The 18340-nt window shown below is 46.7% G+C and overlaps 1 protein-coding gene and 1 long non-coding RNA gene across 3 annotated transcripts in view; one reads left to right on the forward strand and one right to left on the reverse strand.

The window, feature by feature from the left end:
* Positions 1-18340, forward strand: part of LOC118709086 (TBC1 domain family member 14) — a 136821-nt gene that overhangs the window by 12018 nt on the left and 106463 nt on the right. For both annotated transcript variants that reach the window (XM_036420912.2, XM_036420945.2), the window contains exon 2: positions 7083-7530. In XM_036420912.2, coding sequence (XP_036276805.1) covers positions 7303-7530 — 228 coding nt within the window. In that variant the 5' untranslated portion in view covers positions 7083-7302. The remainder of the gene's footprint in view (positions 1-7082; positions 7531-18340) is intronic.
* Positions 1-18340, reverse strand: part of LOC118709153 — a 42049-nt gene that overhangs the window by 436 nt on the left and 23273 nt on the right. The window lies entirely within an intron of this gene.

Raw genomic sequence — 18340 nt, forward strand, 5'->3', positions numbered from 1 at the left:
TTCTGAGCACTTGAGGTGTTGGCTATTTTTTAAAAAATACATTTTATTGATTTTTTTTTTTTTTTTTTACAGAGAGGAAAGGAGAGAGAGAGAGAGAACTAGAAACATCGCTGAGAGAAACATCGACCAGCTGTCTCCTGCACATCCTCCGCTGGATATGTGCCCACGACCAATGTATATGCCCTTGACCGGAATTGAACCTGGGACCTTTCAGTCTGCAGACTATGATGCTCTATCCACTGAGCCAAACTGGTTTCGGCGAGAAGTGGCTATTTTTACTTGAGCTGTCTTGTGTCAAATATTCCCCAGATTTTAGAGACTCAGTATGGGAAAAAAGAATGTAAAATACCATCCGTAATCTTTAAATTGTATTGTATTTATAGTGATAATATTTTGGATATATCGAGTTAAGTGAAATATATTAAAAGTAATTTCACTGGGCCCTGGCCAGTATTTCCCGGTGATTGGAGCGTCGGCACATGTACCTAAGGGCCGAGGGGCCGAGTCCCAGTCAAGGGCACATTCTTGGATTGCAGGTTTGATCCCCAGTATCAGTTGGGGCATGCGTGGGGGGCAACCAATTGATGTGTGTTTTCTTTCTCATGTTGATGTTTCTCTCTCTTCCCTCTCCTCCCTCCTTTCACTCTAAAAATCAATGAAAAAAATATCCCTGCATGAGAAGTAACAAAAAGTAAACAAACAAATTGATTTTATTTGCTTTTCCCTTTTACTGTGGCTACCGGAAAACTTTCAATTCCACACGTGTGCCTCGGGTTTGCTGTGGGGACTGACGGAAGAAGTCAACGGGGAAGGTGGTGGCACCAGGCAGGAGAGGTGACCACGGACGTTAATGCTGGAGAACTCTTCTGGTTTTAAAGCACAAATGTGCCAAGAAAAACTTGAATGCTTTTGGAGACATATCTTTCTGACCATGAGTGTGGAGGAGGGTATTTGAAGACCGTGTTCTCAGACCTGGTAAAATGCAGGTTCTTTCTTCTTCAGCCTTAACTTATTCAGCCTCCCGCAGACTGGCTGCGGCCCACCCAACGGGAGGGCGGCCTGCTGTGCTCAGTCCACGGATCTGGACGTTACTGTCCTCGAGAAGCACCTGGCAGACACCGGCATCGTGCGTGCCCAGTGTCGGGCGCCCAGTGTCGGGCACCTGTGCCCAGTGTCGGGCACCCGTGGCCAGGCCAGCCGACACGCGGCAGAGCCCCCCCGTGCTGTTCCTCTCCCAAGGCCTTTCCCAGCTGCTCTAGTCACGCTCTCCGAGCCTGAGAGACACCCTTGTGTGTTGGCTCCTCCCCTGCGTTTCACCCTGCCGCTGCCAGCACCTCCTGTGGGAAGTCAGTCTGTGAGGCCTGCTGGCGCTGGCTCTCCTGTGAGTGTTGAATCCAACCCGAGTGCTTCATCTTTCCCTGCCCCAGGGCGGAAGGACACGCGGGATTTTACTAGGACATAATGGATCACACAGCGGGGATGCAGGTACAGAGAAGGTGCTGGTGACCAGGGAGGGAGCAGAGTGGTGTGATGAATGGATGTAAGGTTTTCTCTGGGATGGGAAGAATGCCACTGTTGAAGGAAGGATAGCAGTTAAAAGTGTGCGTCTGCGCGCTGCGAGATTCTTGTGCAGTACAAGGCCCAGTGGGCTTAGAGCACAGGCTAGGGGATTTTATTTGTAGGCAGTGACCTTAGTATAAATTGTACAGATTTTTTACGTTGAAACATGAATGTTCTAGGGTCTTTAACGTCTCAAGGCAAAAGTCATGCCAGCATTTATAGTTACTGGTGGTTGGTTAATACCTGAAAGATGCATTTGGATAAGATTACTCTAATTTATTAGATATTTCAGGGATGATACTCTATTTCCAGAGTTGTCTACTTTCATATTCACTGAGCAGAATACTTATTACTAACCCCCAAATCAAATATTTCTCATGATAGAAAACTTGACCAGAATCTTTAAGAAAGGACGGATCAATTTTGTTTAACATAAGTCATTTGAAAGTTGGTTTTTATGTTTAATGTTTAGTTAGTTAGTAACTACTTTTTTCCCATCTTGGCTTATTTGTTTTTCTGAGCCCTGCATTTGGTTGTGCCCTGAGGGATCTGGGAAAAAGGGAAGTTACCTTGACATTTTACATGTTATCGTAGATGCAAAAAGACAGTAAGCTCAGTAAAGGTAAAGATTGGTGGCCTAGGAGGTGACTACCCATGTCACTGCTTTTTGTTCAAGTTTAATGTCAGACCATCCTTTGTGGAGACGTTAGGTCTGCGTTTGCAGGCCGCCATGCAGGCCTCCCTGAGCCATCAGGTCAGCACGTGGCCCTTTTGTCCATAGGCGGGAGAAAGCCAAGCAGGAAACCTCTGGGTTTGGATAGAAAGCAAAGCAGAGGGACAGGCACTTCTTGTCCGTAGGAGGGTACAGCACAGTTAGCATGTACAGAACCGGAGGAGGGTGCCCACGGTTAGCATGTACAGAACTGGAGGAGGGCACAGCACGGTTAGCATGTACAGAACCGGAGGAGGGTGCCCACGGTTAGCATGTACAGAACCGGAGGAGGATACACACGGTTAGCATGTACAGAACCGGAGGAGGATACACACGGTTAGCATGTACAGAACCAGAGGAGGATACACACGGTTAGCATGTACAGAACCGGAGGAGGGCACAGCACGGTTAGCATGTACAGAACCGGAGGAGGGTGCCCACGGTTAGCATGTACAGAACCGGAGGAGGGTGCCCACGGTTAGCATGTACAGAACCGGAGGATGGGAAAGCACGATTAGCATGTACAGAACCGGAGGAGGGGACGGCACAGTTAGCATGTACAGAACCGGAGGATGGGAAAGCACGATTAGCATGTACAGAACCGGAGGAGGGTACATATGGTTAGCATGTACAGAACCGGAGGATGGGAAAGCACGGTTAGCATGTACAGAACTGGCGGTGGTCTGTGAGTGGCAGGGACAGCGGGGTCCCACTCTGGTGCAGGGCTGTGCCTCCAGAGTCTGGGCAGGGTTACGCTGCTGTTTCAAAGGCACCTTGTCTTAGGTGCACAGACAGCAGGCATGTCAAAGGCATGTGATCTCAGGGACACAGGACTGCAGACAAGGTCAGAGGTGAAGACTGGCCTGGGAGGGCCTCCTCCCGCTGGCTTGCGTCCTGGGTGTCCTCTGGCTCCGGGTGTGACCCGCCTGCGGCCTCCGGAGCCTGGTGGCGGAGTGTGCGGCCCTCCGCCCACCGCTGTCTGATTCTAAGTTTTCACCTTTTAGGGACAAAGGCATTTTGTAGATCTATAAGGACTTTTATGCAGGCATAAAAAACTGCCAGTTTTGTAGCCCTGCTAACGATGGTTGACATCTAATAGATCGAGAGGAACTGAGCACCTCAGTGGTTATCGTGATGTGGTAACCTGCAAAGAGAGTTTAATCTGTGAAAAGCAGTCCAGGTTTTTAAACCACAAATATTAACAGATGAGTATGAATCATCAAATAGCTGCCAGTCAAGTATCGATAAAAGAACTAAAACAGCGTTACTTTACATAAGCAGGCCGTCTCCTTAAGAGGCGGCCCCGTTAAAACAGAGGCGGATCTAAACTGTCGGAGAAGCTGTGAGGGTTCCACAGAGCGCTTCCCTTTCATTCAGTGTCACCAGAGGGAGATGCATGGCCTCTGCCTGCGTGCTGTTCAGCCTGGATGGTCCCGTGGCCTTCATGCTAAATGTCTGCTTAGTCTCGCGCCCAGACATGCTCACCATTAGGGGGTTCTGCTTTTGGCTTGGCCTTTATAGAAAGTGCCTCTCCGAGAAGGTTAAGGAAAGCATGTAGTATTGTTTGTCAAAGATCTGCAGGAACCTCGTGACGGACTCACATCAGCTAGAGTCAGCAGACTAAGAACCGTCTTCCTCAGACCCTGCTGGTGTCTTCGGTTGTCCATTACCTTTTGTTGCTCCCATTTCCCCTTCCCTTGCTGTAAAAGAAGCTTGTACTCTGTACTTTCTTAAAATGGATTTGAGAAATAGGTCTTCCATCTTCTCAGTTGGCGCCTTCTCCAGCAACAAACTTTTCTAAGCATCAGAGCATGGGCACTCAGACTTTGGAACAGTAACATGCTTAGTACTTATACTTCTACATAGAACAGAGTGTTTTCACCTGGATTTTTATCATTCTATCTTGGTTCTTATCTTTTTTCCTTATCTTTTAAACATAGAGATTAACCAGGTCTACTAATATTATGTGCCTGTAATTTGCTAATTCCTGTTGTTATCAAGTAGTAGTGTTATCTATAAAACAGTTACACATTTTAATTGCCACTGGAGAATACTCACTAATCAGTTGATTTCTGATAACCTAGCTAGTAAAAATGAAATTTCTTAATATTTATGCACTTCTTCCTATTTGCATAGACTAGTTTTATTTATGACATCATCTTAAAACGAAGCCTTGTTCATTTCCTAGGACTTGATTCCCTTCTATTATAGATGGCAGTGAGGCTGTAGGTCTGATTGTCCATTCCAGATACCTAGGCTGAACAGGTGTCCGTGTCAGCTTTTTAGATTGGGAAGGATTTAGTTTGACTTGAATGTAGTTCGCCTGCCAGGCCTAAGCCTTCTGCTGACCAGTGCATGGACTGTGTCCCAGTGGCCCGAAGAGCCTGAGCCCGTTTGTGCAGGAGCCCACACGCAGAGGAGCTGGGGATGCGTGCGTGCAGGGCGTGGGAGCAGCGGGCGATGGGAGGGCAGCGTGGCCCCGGTAATGAGAGGAGCTTCCTAGAGGTGGGGCGGGCGGGGCCTCCGCTGCTGTTTGGGTCTGAATGTGTGAGCGGGCTTCATGCCTTCCGAAACCCTCTGAACACATCACTCGGGCCTTCTTTGCAGGGTTTTAATTCGCTGGGCCTCGCGAAGTCCATCCACGTTGGCCAGAGTGCTGGCTTCAGCAGTGTTGACCTGGAGAGTTATTTCGATCACGTAAGTGATCCGCGTGAACTCTGACACCTGTTCTGTCTTCCCTCTTCTCTCCGCAGAGGTAGGCACGGGAGGGTGCACGTCCCACCCTGCAGGGAAGGCGGCCAGGAGGCTGGCCTGACTGGTGAGCTGTGAGTGGTTCACTTCCGGGAAGCTTTCAAAGCTCCAGCGCGCTTCGGACAGATCGAGTCCTCCTGCTCCAGGGCTGGCAGTGTTCAGTTGGGCCATACTGCCATCTTGTCTCCCAGGATGACTGCGCTGAGTGGGCACACTGAACGTCCTGCCAGCCCAGGACGAGGCAGCAAGAGCCGGATAAAGGCCTTGGTGTTAAGCTACTGCGATGTGGGGTGGTTTGTTTCTGTAGCATAACCTACCCTGTTTTGTCTAAATAGCTTTTCCAGATTTTTCCTGGCCCTCATCCTGGTCATTCTGATGTCTTCTTCCTTTGTAGTAAGCTTCCTCTGTGCTTCTGTTCTGCAGTCTGACTCCGTTATTGGCCGCTTCGAGATACGCTTTGTAATGAAACTTGACCATTTGAAATGTGAGACCTATCAAACATAAAGGTAGATGGTTCCCAACGCCCCAGGCGGTTCCCGAGGGCACATTGTTACCTCACACAGCTGCGTGAGCCACCGGCACGTGCGGAGGGCCTGGGCACTCTGCTCAGCCCACAGGCATTTGCTGGGAGAGGGTGGGAATGGGCGGCATCGAAGCAGAGGGTGGCGGGCAGCGCTGCAGGACCTGGTGCCACGATGGAGCCAGCTGCTGAGCACTTGAACTGTGGCTGGTGTGTCACAAAGCTGACTTAGACTTAGTCACACAGCACCACCTGACTGTGCTGCCCTCTTAGTGCCATGAGAACAGCGTCGGGAAGACACAATATTAGGTGAAAAAGCAGAATATAAAATATTATTATTCTACATGCTGAAATAAAATGTAAGTTCTATGCAAAGGAAAAAACAGTAATGCCCACACCAAAATACTAACAGTGAACCGTATGAGGATGGGAGATTACGTGTATTCTTAAAAAAACAAAAACAAAAAAAGCATATATATATATATATATATATATATATATACATACATACATACATACATACATACACATATATATAGTGATTTCAGAGAGGAAAGGAAAGGGAGAAAGAGATAAAACGTCACTACTAGGTGCTATAGGACATCGCTAGGGATCGAGCCTACAACCCGGGCATGTGCCCTGATCAGGAATTGAACTGTGACCTGCTGGTTTGTGGGTTGATGCTCAGCCACTGAGCCAAGCCAGCGGGGCAGGCACCTAATCCTGTGGATTTTAACCCACATTTTATATTGGGCCCCACAAATAATATGTATGTGCCACATCAGAGAGAGATTGTGCTTTATAAAAACTATGCTGGCAGGCTCACTTTAGTTTTTATGAAATAAGTGACAGGCAAATCCACATTCTTTAGCCATACAAAATAATGGATTATTTGTGGTAAACTTTAAACTTAAAGGACTAATTCTCTTTACCAGTATTTCAGTGACGTTACTATTCAGTTGCTCGTTTTTTGTTATACTTAAAAATCGTGAGTGATTTCTTACCAGATAAATTCTTTCAGTATTACATAGGAACAGAATTTGACTAGTTCTCGAAATAGCAAAATAAACATGAGTCTAATGGAGCACCAGCACAAGAATATAAATTTCTGAGTTTTCCTTTTAAAAAATATTACAATTTTTAAAGTTTAAAATGCTATTTAGCTAAAATGTCAAAGATTATAGCAACAAAAAAATCTAAGATACCAAAGGTATTTTAATAAAGAGGGACAGTTCATTTGGATATTTTCAAAAGATTAGTAACTTGCCGAAACCGGTTTGGCTCAGTGGTAGAGCGTCGGTCTGCAGACTGAAGGGTCCCGAGTTTGATTCCGGTCAAGGGCGTGAACCTTGGTTGCGGGCGCATCCCCGGTGGGGGTTGTGCAAGAGGCAGCTGGTCGATGTTTCTCTCTCATCGATGTTTCTAGCTATCTCTCTCCCTTCCTCTCTGTAAAAAATCAAAATATATTAAAAAAAAAAAAAGATTAGTAACTTAATTTATACGTGTAAGTGATGCATACCTCTCTCTCGTTCTGCGCAGACCCACATTCGCCTCCATGGGAAGTTAAAGGAGAGCATCCCACCTGGTGCCGCCCGCAGAGGGGAGTTCCGGGCTAGACGCTGCCTGCCAGCCAGACCAATGCTCACCCTCCATGCCCCGCCTCTCTGCCCGCCCCCGGAGTGAAAACCCCCTCCGACACCAACAGCACGTCAGCTGCGGAAGATGCTCTGCGCTCTAAGGAAGTCTGCCACCTGAATTCATGCGCCCTGTCTGTGCGGTTGTGGATGGTTTACCACCTGAAGGCTCCTCCGGCTCTTTCCCAGGCCCCGTCTCGGTCTCTGAAATGTCTCTGCTGCATGCTCTGGGTCCAGTGCAGACCTGGCTGGGACAGGAGCTGGAGAAATGTGGCATCGATGCCATGATCTACACGCGGTATGTCCTCAGTCTCCTGCTGCATGACAGCTATGACTATGACCTGCAGGAACAGGTACGTACCCCTGAGTGTGTGTGGAAATCCATGACTGTTTGCACGCTGGTGTTTCTCTTCCAAGGGCGCTCGCACACTCTGGCGGCAGTCCGATGACCGCGGCCTCTGAGGGCCTGCTCCAGTGTGGCTGCTGCTCGTCCGGACGTGCCAGTCATTGCATCAGTTACCAGCTCGCTCTCCACGGTGCAGTGCTGTGCTTTACCTGCAAGAATGGTGTGTCCCAGTCAGCAGGCTTACCCGTCAGAGTGTGTGTCCCAGTCAGCAGGCTTACAGTTTGCTGACGCACATGGCTTCGCCATAGTCATTGCGTTTCACCTGGCGAATTGGCCTTCCCACATTTTGTTTGATGTAAGTTCTGAGCTTAAAGTGAGGAAGCAACCACATCCAGGTTCTTGAGGAAAACCTCATCCATCTCAGTTTCCCGGGGGAGCCGAGAGGGAGGTCGGCCCAGCGGGAGTGGAGTCACCGCCAGCAGGCACGGGCTCTGGGTGACTGCTGTGTACACATGTCACTCAAAACGCAGTGTTTGGGGGGCAGTTTCTGCTGTTTTAAACCATGTTATTAACCCAGAAGAGCCTCAGTCCCTCAGATATAGGGTTTCAGTGTGCTTGGTCTGTGTCCCTTTGGGCTCCTCACCCTTCCCAGCTGGACACACCGCTCTCCTCACCCTTCTTAGCTGGACACACCGCTCTCCTCACCCTTCCCAGCTGGACACACCGCTCTCCTCACCCTTCTTAGCTGGACACACCGCTCTCCTCACCCTTCTTAGCTGGACACACCGCTCTCCTCACCCTTCTTAGCTGGACACACCTCTCTCCTCACCCTTCTTAGCTGGACACACCGCTCTCCTCACTCTTCTTAGCTGGACACACCGCTCTCCTCACCCTTCTTAGCTGACACACCGCTCTCCTCACCCTTCTTAGCTGGACACACCGCTCTCCTCACCCTTCTTAGCTGACACACCGCTCTCCTCACTCTTCTTAGCTGGACACACCGCTCTCCTCACCCTTCCCAGCTGGACACACTGCTCTCCTCACCCTTCCCAGCTGGACACACTGCTCTCCTCACCCTTCTTAGCTGGACACACCGCACTTGCCGGGGCCTACTGCCTTGGCTGGAAAGAATTAGGTCATGCCGGGACCGGTTTGGCTCAATGGATAGAGCGTTGGCTTGGGGTCCCGGGTTCGATTCCTTCAAGGGCATGTACGTTGGTTGCGGGCAGATCCCCAGTAGAGGGTGTGCAAGAGGCAGCTGATCGATGACTCTCTCATCGATGTTTCTAACTCTCTACCTCTCTCCCTTTCTCTTTGTACAAAATCAATAAAATATATTAAAAAAAAAAAAAAAAAAGAATTGGGTCAAACAGAGGTTCCAGGGGATTGGCTTATAAACCTAACTTGAGGCCCGGTACACAAAATTCTTACATGGGGGCAGGAGGGTGTCCCTCACCCCAGCCTGCACCTTCTTCAACCTGGGACCCCTTGAGGGATGTCCGACTGCCCATTTAGACCCGATCCTGGGATCCCTCTCACAATCCAGGATGGCTGGCTTCCAACTGCTCGCCTGCCTGCCTTCCTGATTGCCCCTAACCGCTTCTGCCTGCCAGCCTGATCACCCCCTAACCACTCCCATGCCAGCCTGATTGATGTCTAACTGCTCCCCTGCCAATCTGTTTGCCCCCAACTTCCCTCCTCTGCCCGCCTGGTCACCCCTAACTGCCCTCCCCTGAAGCTTGATTGCCCCCAACTGCCCTCCCTTGCAGCACTGGTCCCTCTCAACTGCCTTCCCTTGCAGGCCTGGTGCCTCCCAACTGCCCTCCCCTGCTGGCCATCTTGTGTCCACATGGGGCAGGATCTTTGACCACATGGGGGCAGCCATATTGTGTGTTGGAGTGATGGTCAATCTGCATATTACTCCTTTATTAGATAGGATAGAGGCCTGATGCACGGGTGGGGGCCGGCTGGTTTGCCTGGAGGATATCCCAGATCAGGGTGGGGGTTTCCTTGGGGCGTGGGGCAGCCTGAGGGAGGGGCCTGTGGTAGTTTGCAGGCCAGCTATGCCCCCTGGTGACCCAAGTGGAGGCCCTGATATCTGGAATTTATTTACCTTCTACAATTGAAACTTTGTAACCTGGAGCAGAGCCAAGCCTCCTGCTGGCTCCATGACCTGCAGCCATTTCTGTTGGGTTTTATGTATCTTCTATAATTGAAACTTTGTAGCTGGAGTGGAGGCTAGGCCAGCAAGGGCAGGCAGAAAGTTTGGCTTCTTCCATTACTGGGGAAACCCAAGCCTTCCTCCTGCTCTCTGTGTCTGTAGCCATCTTGGTTGGTTTTATTTGCATACTCGCTCTGATTGGTAGGTGTGATTTATGGGTGTAGCAGAGTGATGGTTAATTTGCATATTATTCTTTTATTAGGTAGGGCTAGAGGCCCGGAGCACGGGTGGCGTCCAGTTGGCCCCACCCCCAATCGGGATGGGGGATATCTGATGGGGGTGGGGCCGGCTGGGAGAGGGGCTGTGCGCAGTTGGCAGGTTAAACTCCGATCAAACTTCCTATCAAACTTCCCTTGATTATGAATCAATTTCATATTACCCTTTTATCACATACGATAATTAGAAATGGTCAAAATTTTGTATAAGGATACCAAGGTTCTATAATTTTCCATTATTTTCCCATTAAATGTAAAATATACTTCAAAGCAAAATGTTAAATCTATAAACATGGACAAATATTTATTTCTAGAAATAAGGAGGTTATTTCTCTAAACTCAAAAATCATGTCCTCTTGGAATTGTCCTATATAATAAAACTCTAATATGCAAATTGGCCAAACGGCATAATGACCTGTCACTATGATGTGCACTGACAACCAGGGTGCAGACGCTCAATACAAGAGCTGCCCCCTGATGGTCAGTGTGCTCCCACAGTGGGGAGCGCCGCTCAGAAGCTGGGCTCATAGCTGGCGACCACAGCGGTGGTGGCGGGAGCCTCTCCTGCCTCCATGCAGGCAGGTGGTAAGGAGAGAGGGGTCCCGGACTGTGAGGGGGACGTCTGACTGCCGGCTTAGGTCTGATCCCTAAGGGAAATGGGCGTAAGCCACAGGCGGACATTCCCCAAGGGGCCCCGGATTGTGAGAGGGCACAGGCCAGGCTGAGGGACACCATCTCGTCTCCCCTCTCCCCCAGTGCACCAGACCTCTAGTATATTAATATCAGTCTAAAGTATTTAATAAGTGGCCAATAAATTTGTTAGCACAAAGTATTTATGTACTAGGTGCTATAGGACATCAAAAAGGGCATACAGCATAGGCCTACTGTTAAGATTGTAGTTGAACACATCTCTGATGAGCTGTGTCTGTGAGTCCTCCGGTTTTCTTATTAGCGGGGGCTTGGAATCAGAGGTCAGCGCTGCTCTTGGTGCCCAGCTGTGTTTGCTCCTCCCTCCAGGGTTCAGGTTCGGTTCTGTTCATTTTTAGGAAACAGGACATCCTGGAGTTACAAGGGGAATCCACAGGGAAGTTGAAGACCCCTAAACACCTCTTCAACTTAGCCTAGGGCGGGAGTGCCAGGGCCCATGCAAATGCTCCTTGTAATTAGAGGTGACCTAAGTCAGTCAGCACCTCCATTCCTGTCCCTGACTGAAGGGGATGATGTGCTCGTTGTTTCTTCAGAAAGAGTTTGGCGAGGAGCTAGGAAACCTCTCTCGGAGGATGAGAAGGGAAGGCCTTAGCTCCCCTGTGATCCAGACCCCAGCTAGCAGTCCCGTTTGCCAACTATTGTGGACAAGGAAGGGTGCCATCTTTCCTGGTCTCTCCGTCAGGCTTCTGGGGGTCTAGACCCTCAGCTGGAGGTCACATGACTCCACTTTTGCTGGTTCAGTGGCCGCTTGCTCTGGGGCCTTCCTGCGCAGCAGTGCCCATGGGAAGCTGCCTTCTCCTGAAGCTGCCGGCTCCACGCCTGCTGCAAGCCACACAGGAGAGCCTCCCTGCTGCTCGCGTCCTCGTGGGCCTGGTGCTGTCAGGGCCCCAGATTTGGCCGTTCTGAGCGGTGCCAGCTCCGGCCGTCTCTGGCTGCTTCGCTCGCGTGTCTGTCAGTCAGTGTCAGGTGGTTTTCTTATTGCTGAGTGCTTCAGAGTTTTTTGTGTATTCTGGATAATAGTCTTTTATCAGATGTGTCTCTTGCAAATTTCCCCCCAGCCTGTGGCTTTTCTTCTAATCCACTTGACATTGTTGTTCAAAGAGCAGTTTGTATTTTAATGAAGTTAAAACTTATTTTTTCTTTGATGAATTGTCCACTAGTTATTTTTATAAATACATTTTTATTGATTTCAGAGAGGAAGTGAGAGGGAGAGATAGAAATATCAGTGATGAGAGAGAATCATTGATTGGCTGCCTCCTGCATGCCCCACGCTGGGGATCAAGCCCACCATGTGGACATGTGCCCTGGCCATGCATGGAACCATGACCTTCTGGTTCATAGGTCAATGCTTAACCACTGAACCACACCAGCCAGGCCATCATAATCATTTTTAAATGTGCAGTGTAGAGGTATTAAATACATTCATAAATGTTGTGAAAGCATCACCACCATCCATCCCATAACTTTTCATCTTGTAAATATAAAAAACTGTCCCCATTAAACAAATTTCCTACTCCCTTCTTCCCCTGCTCTTGGCCACCACTATTAGACTTTCTGTCTTAATGACCTGACCATTTTTCGTTCCTTGTATCATTGGAATGATTTAGTATTTGTCTTTTTGTGGCTGGCTTATTTCACTGAAGGGTAAGGTTCATCCATATGGTTGCATGTGGCTGAATTTTATTCCATTGTATGTATATGCAGCATTTTGCTTATCCATCCATCAATGGACACTAGGTTTTCTTCTTCGTTTTACCTATTCTTTTGTGAATAATGCCGTTGTGGACATAGTGTACAAGCACGTCAAACTCAAATGCGGCCCACAACAAATATTTTTGCAGCCCAGCCAATATAAAGTTATATAATTTTAAAATATCCTGTTATGCATAATTATTAATAACGAACTACCCTGTTTACTAATGACTGATTACTATCATCGGGTTGCATTCATTTTCCTTACGCGCCTTACGCACAGGCGCACCATTTCTCTCCACTAACACCAGCAGCGAGTATTTTAGCAGTCGTTAGGCTTGTACTGACTTATTTGGTGTGCACAACAGGAAATATTTCACTTTCGGAGAACAAGAAAAATAGGTTTATTTGTGTGATGCTTATTAATTTGTGCCGTTATTCAGGGTCTGGTAAGTTAATGTTCAAGAAAATATTAATTTTTATTAAGCTGTTCTATTATGTTAATGATAACTCATTTATTTCAGCTCTTTGTAGTTAGCATGTCTCTATCTAAATAAACCTACGTTTCTCTGAAAATGGAAGCTTTTGTTTTTTTGCAGCCCACATAAACTTAAACCTTGTTTATTTGGCCTGTGTTAGGCTTCGAGTTTGACATGCTCGGTGTACAAATTTTGAGACCCTTTTTTCAATTTTGGGGTGTATTTACCCAGTAGTAGAATTGCTAGGTTATATGGTGATCCCATTTTTAACTTTTTGAGGAACTGCCAGCTCTGCTCCATTGTATATTTCCACCGATGTGCACAGGGTTCCAGTTCCTCCATATCCTTGCTAGTACTTGTGTGAAGTTGTCTCTTTTAGCTTTGATTTTCATTTTTCCTAATGATTAGTGACATTGAGCATCTTTTCGTGTGTTTATTGGCCTTTATATATCTTCTTTGGAAAACTGTCTTTTTAAGTCTTTGCCCATTTTTAAAAATATATATATTTTATTGATTTTTCACAGAGAGGAAGGGAGAGTTTCCACAAAGTGGGAGGAAGATAGAGAGTTAGAAACATCGATGAGAGAGAATCATCGACCAGCTGCCTCCTGCACACCCCCTACTGGGGATGTGCCTGCAACCAATGTACATGCCCTTGACTGGAATCGAACCTGGGACCCTTCAGTACGCAGGCTGACGCTCTATCCACTGAGCCAAACCGGTTTCGGCTCTTTGCCCATTTTTAAAATCTGGTGGTTGTTTTTCTGTTGTTGCGTTTTAGGCGTTCTCTATATATTCTAGATATTAACCCATTATTAGATATAATATGCAGATACTTCCTCCCACTTTGTGGATTTTCTTTTCACTATTTATAGTGTCCTCTTTTTAAAATTCTTTTTCAATTACACTTGACATACATTATTATATTATTTTTAGTTGTACCCCCCAGTGATTAGCCATTATATACTAGTAACTTACTAACTCATCATTCCAATAAATCTTGTTCTCATCTGACACCATGCATAGTTATTACGGTATTATTGACTACATTCTGTTTGCTGTATTTTACATTCCTATGACTCTTCTGTCATTACCAATTTGTACTTCTTAATCCCTTCACCTTTTCCACCCAGCTCCCAACTCTCCTCCCATGTGGCAACCATTCGTCTGCCCTCTGTATCTATGAGTCTGTTTCTGTTCTGCTTTTTCTTTTATTTTGGTTTTTAGATTCATTTGTACATAATAGATATGTATTTATTGCCCTTTCATTTTTCATGTTTTTTATTTCTTCCCCCTCCTTCCTCGCCTTAGAGAACACTCTTCAACATTTTATGTAACACTGGCTTAGTGGTAAGGAGCTCCTTTAGCTTTTTCTTGTTTGGGAAGCTCTTCAAATGTCCTCCGGTTCTAATGAGAGCTTTGCTGGAAGAGTCAGTTGGCTTATGTTGGGGAAGAAGTCTCATAACTGAAAGTTCCGAAGGAGGGCTGGCCCAGCTGGTCCTGGTCTGAGCTTCATGGTGCCATCTGGGGCCTGTGCCTACCTCTGCTGCCTCCCTCTGCCAGTGGGTTTGCAACCAGTTCCTGGGGATAGAGGACAAAATGACAATGAGTACAACATACCCCCACACACAGTCTGAAGGCTGTGTTCCCTACAGTCCCAGCAATAAAACTTTTACATTTATTGTTTGCTTATTTCTGATTGGTCACATGCCTATCTCTGTACCAATCTTGAATTAACGGTATGAAACAGGCTGATTTGTTTTAAGCTCGTTGGTACCCAAACAGGCTGATTTGTTTTAAGCTCGGTGTAACGTTAGTCCCATTCAGACAAATCATGGCTTTAGTTTTTCAGGGTGCTGGTACAGGAAGGGGTGGGAGGCGGGGGTGGATGCTAAGTGGCGAACAGCAGACGTCACTGTACCAGCTGTATTCCAGAATGTCGTGTTCTTTTTCTTCCTCCACTTCCGTTTCCTTTTTGATAGGAGACAGCGGGGAAAGTCAATCAAAACTGTAGCCTTGCCGAAACCAGTTTGGCTCAGCGGTGGAGCGTAGGTCTGCGGACTGAAAGGTCCTGGATTCGATTCCGGTCAAGGGCATGTACATTGGTTGCGGGCACATCCCCTGTGGGGGGTGTGCAGGAGGCAGCTGGTCGATGTTTCTCTCTCATCGATGTTTCTAGCTCTCTATCTCTCTCCCTTCCTCTCTGTAAAAAAATCAATAAAATATGTTTAAAAAAAAAAAAAGACTGTAGCCTTATGTTACCTTGCAGTGGTGTCTGCAAAAGTCCCGGCAGGCTCCCCTATGGAGAGGTTCTTCAGCCGCATATTTGAAGTTTTGGTACTTAGCAGTTGTGCTGTCTTTAAGATTATGACTTTGAAAAGGCATACTTGGTTTTATTGGGTAAACATTTGGCACATGTCTCATTTTATGTTTATGTTTTAATGAGTACAGCACAAGAGGCAGAGACTGCAGACAGTAAAATAGAAACACGTGGACGCTTTTAAAAAAATACTGTGTTCTTTTTAAGATCTGTTTATTTGTTCCATGCTGTTGGTTAAATAAATGATAACACATTCACAGGTACATGGAGCCAGAAAAAAGCAGGGTGAAGGAGCTCTCAGATACAATCAGTGGAAAGAGCATAATGTAGAAAGTATAACTATTTTTTGTGTAGGTTTTCCTATAAACTTGATATTTCTTAATGTAGCCAACCTAAAATTACAAGGCAAAATAGCACTGATATCCAAAATTCATAATGTAGTAAAATAATTCTAACAGATAACATTGTTTGAATCACAAATAAGGAACATTATACATTTTCTGTCAAAAGTTAAAAAAGAAGTAGACCCCGCATTCCCACACAGACCTGAAGCGGCGTGCTGTTCAAACTCAAACTGCATTCCAGTCCACGTTCACGCGTGGCACAGCGCACAGGCAGCACTGCGGCTCAGACCCACTTAACCTTAGGGAGACGCTCCCCCTGGCTTTAGCTTGGGAACCAATATCAGACTAATGACATGCTAAAAGGCAGCTATCGAGAAGAATCCCACAGAGTTTTATAAAAGCCTTCTGAGAATCACTGTGTTCAGTTAAACTCATGCCTGGGGATTAATACTGGTAATTTGGCAGTATATTTGTGTGAAGACATTTTTCAAAGATGAAATACAGAAAATCTTATAAATCAGCATTAACAAGCAGTTAAGGAAGAACTAAAAATATCTCTTATTGACTGACATCCTAGATGCCTGGTGCACGAAATTCGTGCACGGATAGGATCCCTAGGCCTGGCAGCGATCAGGGCTGTTCTGAGGGGCGACTGGTGGGGCGACCGGGGCCCCTGCTGGCACCAGCCTTGACCGGCTGCCACTGCTTATTTGCCAGCCCTGTCCCCACTGCTGCTCCCGTCGCTTCCCTCTGCTGGACGACTGGTAGGGCACTTTGGGGGCCCCGCTGGCCCTGGCCGCGGCTGGCCCGGGGCCTGTGGGCGGGGGCAGCTCCTGCATTGAGCATCGGCCCCTGGTGGTCATTGCACATCATAGCAACCAGTCATTCCGCCATTTGGTCTATTTGCATATTAGGCTTTTACTATATAGGATGACATGGTCTTACATATAGCAAACCCTAAAGAATGATGCTAAGAAAATTTTATTAACAATAGTGTAAAAATCTATTGAAAGTCAGCCCTCCACACAAGGGTTTGTAAAAAAAAAAAAAAAAAAAGATAAAGAAAAAATAAATATAATAAAAAAAAGAAATAAAAACAACAAAAAACAACAAAAAACAATAGTGTAAAAAAATTAAAATACTTGGGAATAAATGTAACAAAAAATGTGTAAGACTAGCACATTAAAAACATAAAATGTCATTGAAAGAAGCCAGAGAAGACCTAACAAGTTGAAAAACACCCATGTTCATGATCCGAAGGTGTAATAGTATTCGGATAGCAGTACTCTCCCAACAACCTGCAGATTCCACACAGTCTATCATCATTTCATCTGCCTTTGTTGTAGAAATTGGCAAACTAATCCTAAAATTCCTATGGAAATGCTAGGGATTCAGAATGGCCTAAGAAGTCTTGGAAAAGAACAAAGTTGGAGGACTTACACTTCCCAATTTCAAAACTTACTATAAAGCTCCAGTAACCAAGACAGTTTTGTACGGAGAATCTAGAAATCTTTATATTTCTGGTTAGCTTGTTCTCAGAAAGACCTTTAATGGGAAGGTCTTTACAACACAAGGTGCTGGGAAGGGTAGCCACATGCACAAGAATGAAGTGGGATTCCTGCCTCATCCTGCATACAAATATTAGCCCAAAATGGACGAAGGACCGAAGTGTAAGAACTAAAACTATAAACCTGAGGAGAAAACATGAGAGTAAATCTTCATGACTTTGATTAAGCAGTGGTCTCTTAGATGTGGCCTAGCACTAGCAGCCAAGGAAGACGGCGGCACCTTAGGTTTTATCCCAATGAGAAACTGTGTTTCTGAGGGCGCCATCAGGAAAATGAGAGCCAGCCGCTGAGGCGGAGACTGTTTGTAAGCCACAGGGTTGATGAGAAATGTGCGTTCAGAACAGACAGTTTAGATTAGGGGTGTCGAACTCAATCAGAGAAGGGGCCAAAATCTAAAATCCAGCCTAAATCGCGGGCCGAATGGTTTACTGAACAGTCATAAACTGTCATTGTGATGGAAATGCAGCGGAGTGCAGTGATGACAGCGCGGTGCGGGCCACATTGCAAGGCCTGGCGGGACGGATTTGGCCCGCGGGCCTTGTGTTTGACACATGTGATTTAGATACATAGCTCAGAAGACTGGAATAGCGATGTGTCTAACCGGCCAATAAAGTTATAAAAGATGCTGAATATCATTAGTTCTTGGGGAAATCAAATCCATGATGAGATACCATTTCACACCGACTAACAAATGTTGGTGAGGATGTAGAGAAATTGAAACCCTCATACCTTTCATTACTTGTGGACACAGACAATAGGGTGGGGAAGGCGTGGGAGGGGCGAGAACCAGTGGAAAGGAGTAATGGGGCGGGGGGAACCATCTGTAACTCTCAGCAGTAAAGATTTTAGTAAATAACATGTTTGAGACGTTTGGTCTGTGTTGTCAGGCTGCCTGCCCTCCAGAAGCACTGACCACATGTCCATATGAATTTTAGGGGCTGGGGAGGCGTGCAGGAGGCAGCTAATCAATGATTCTCATCATTGATGTTTCTCTCTCCCTCTCCCTTCCTCCTGAAATCAATAAAAACGTTAAAAAAAATATTAGGACCTTTGAATGTGTGCTACCTCTGCTGGGCTATATAGTAGCTTCAGTAGAAAAACCTATAATAATAAAAGCATAATGTGCTGATTAGACCAGGTGACCTTCCAGACGAAGCCGGTACTGCGAGGGAAGCCCAGGTCCCGGGTGCCAGAGGGAAGGCGGTGCTGCAGCTGGGGAAGGAAGGCCTCTCTGGGGTGAATTTTGTGCATCGGGCCTCTAATAGGGTTA

This window comes from Pipistrellus kuhlii, unplaced genomic scaffold, assembly GCF_014108245.1.
Source record: "Pipistrellus kuhlii isolate mPipKuh1 unplaced genomic scaffold, mPipKuh1.p scaffold_m20_p_1, whole genome shotgun sequence".
In the NCBI taxonomy this organism is placed as follows: Eukaryota; Metazoa; Chordata; class Mammalia; order Chiroptera; family Vespertilionidae; genus Pipistrellus; species Pipistrellus kuhlii.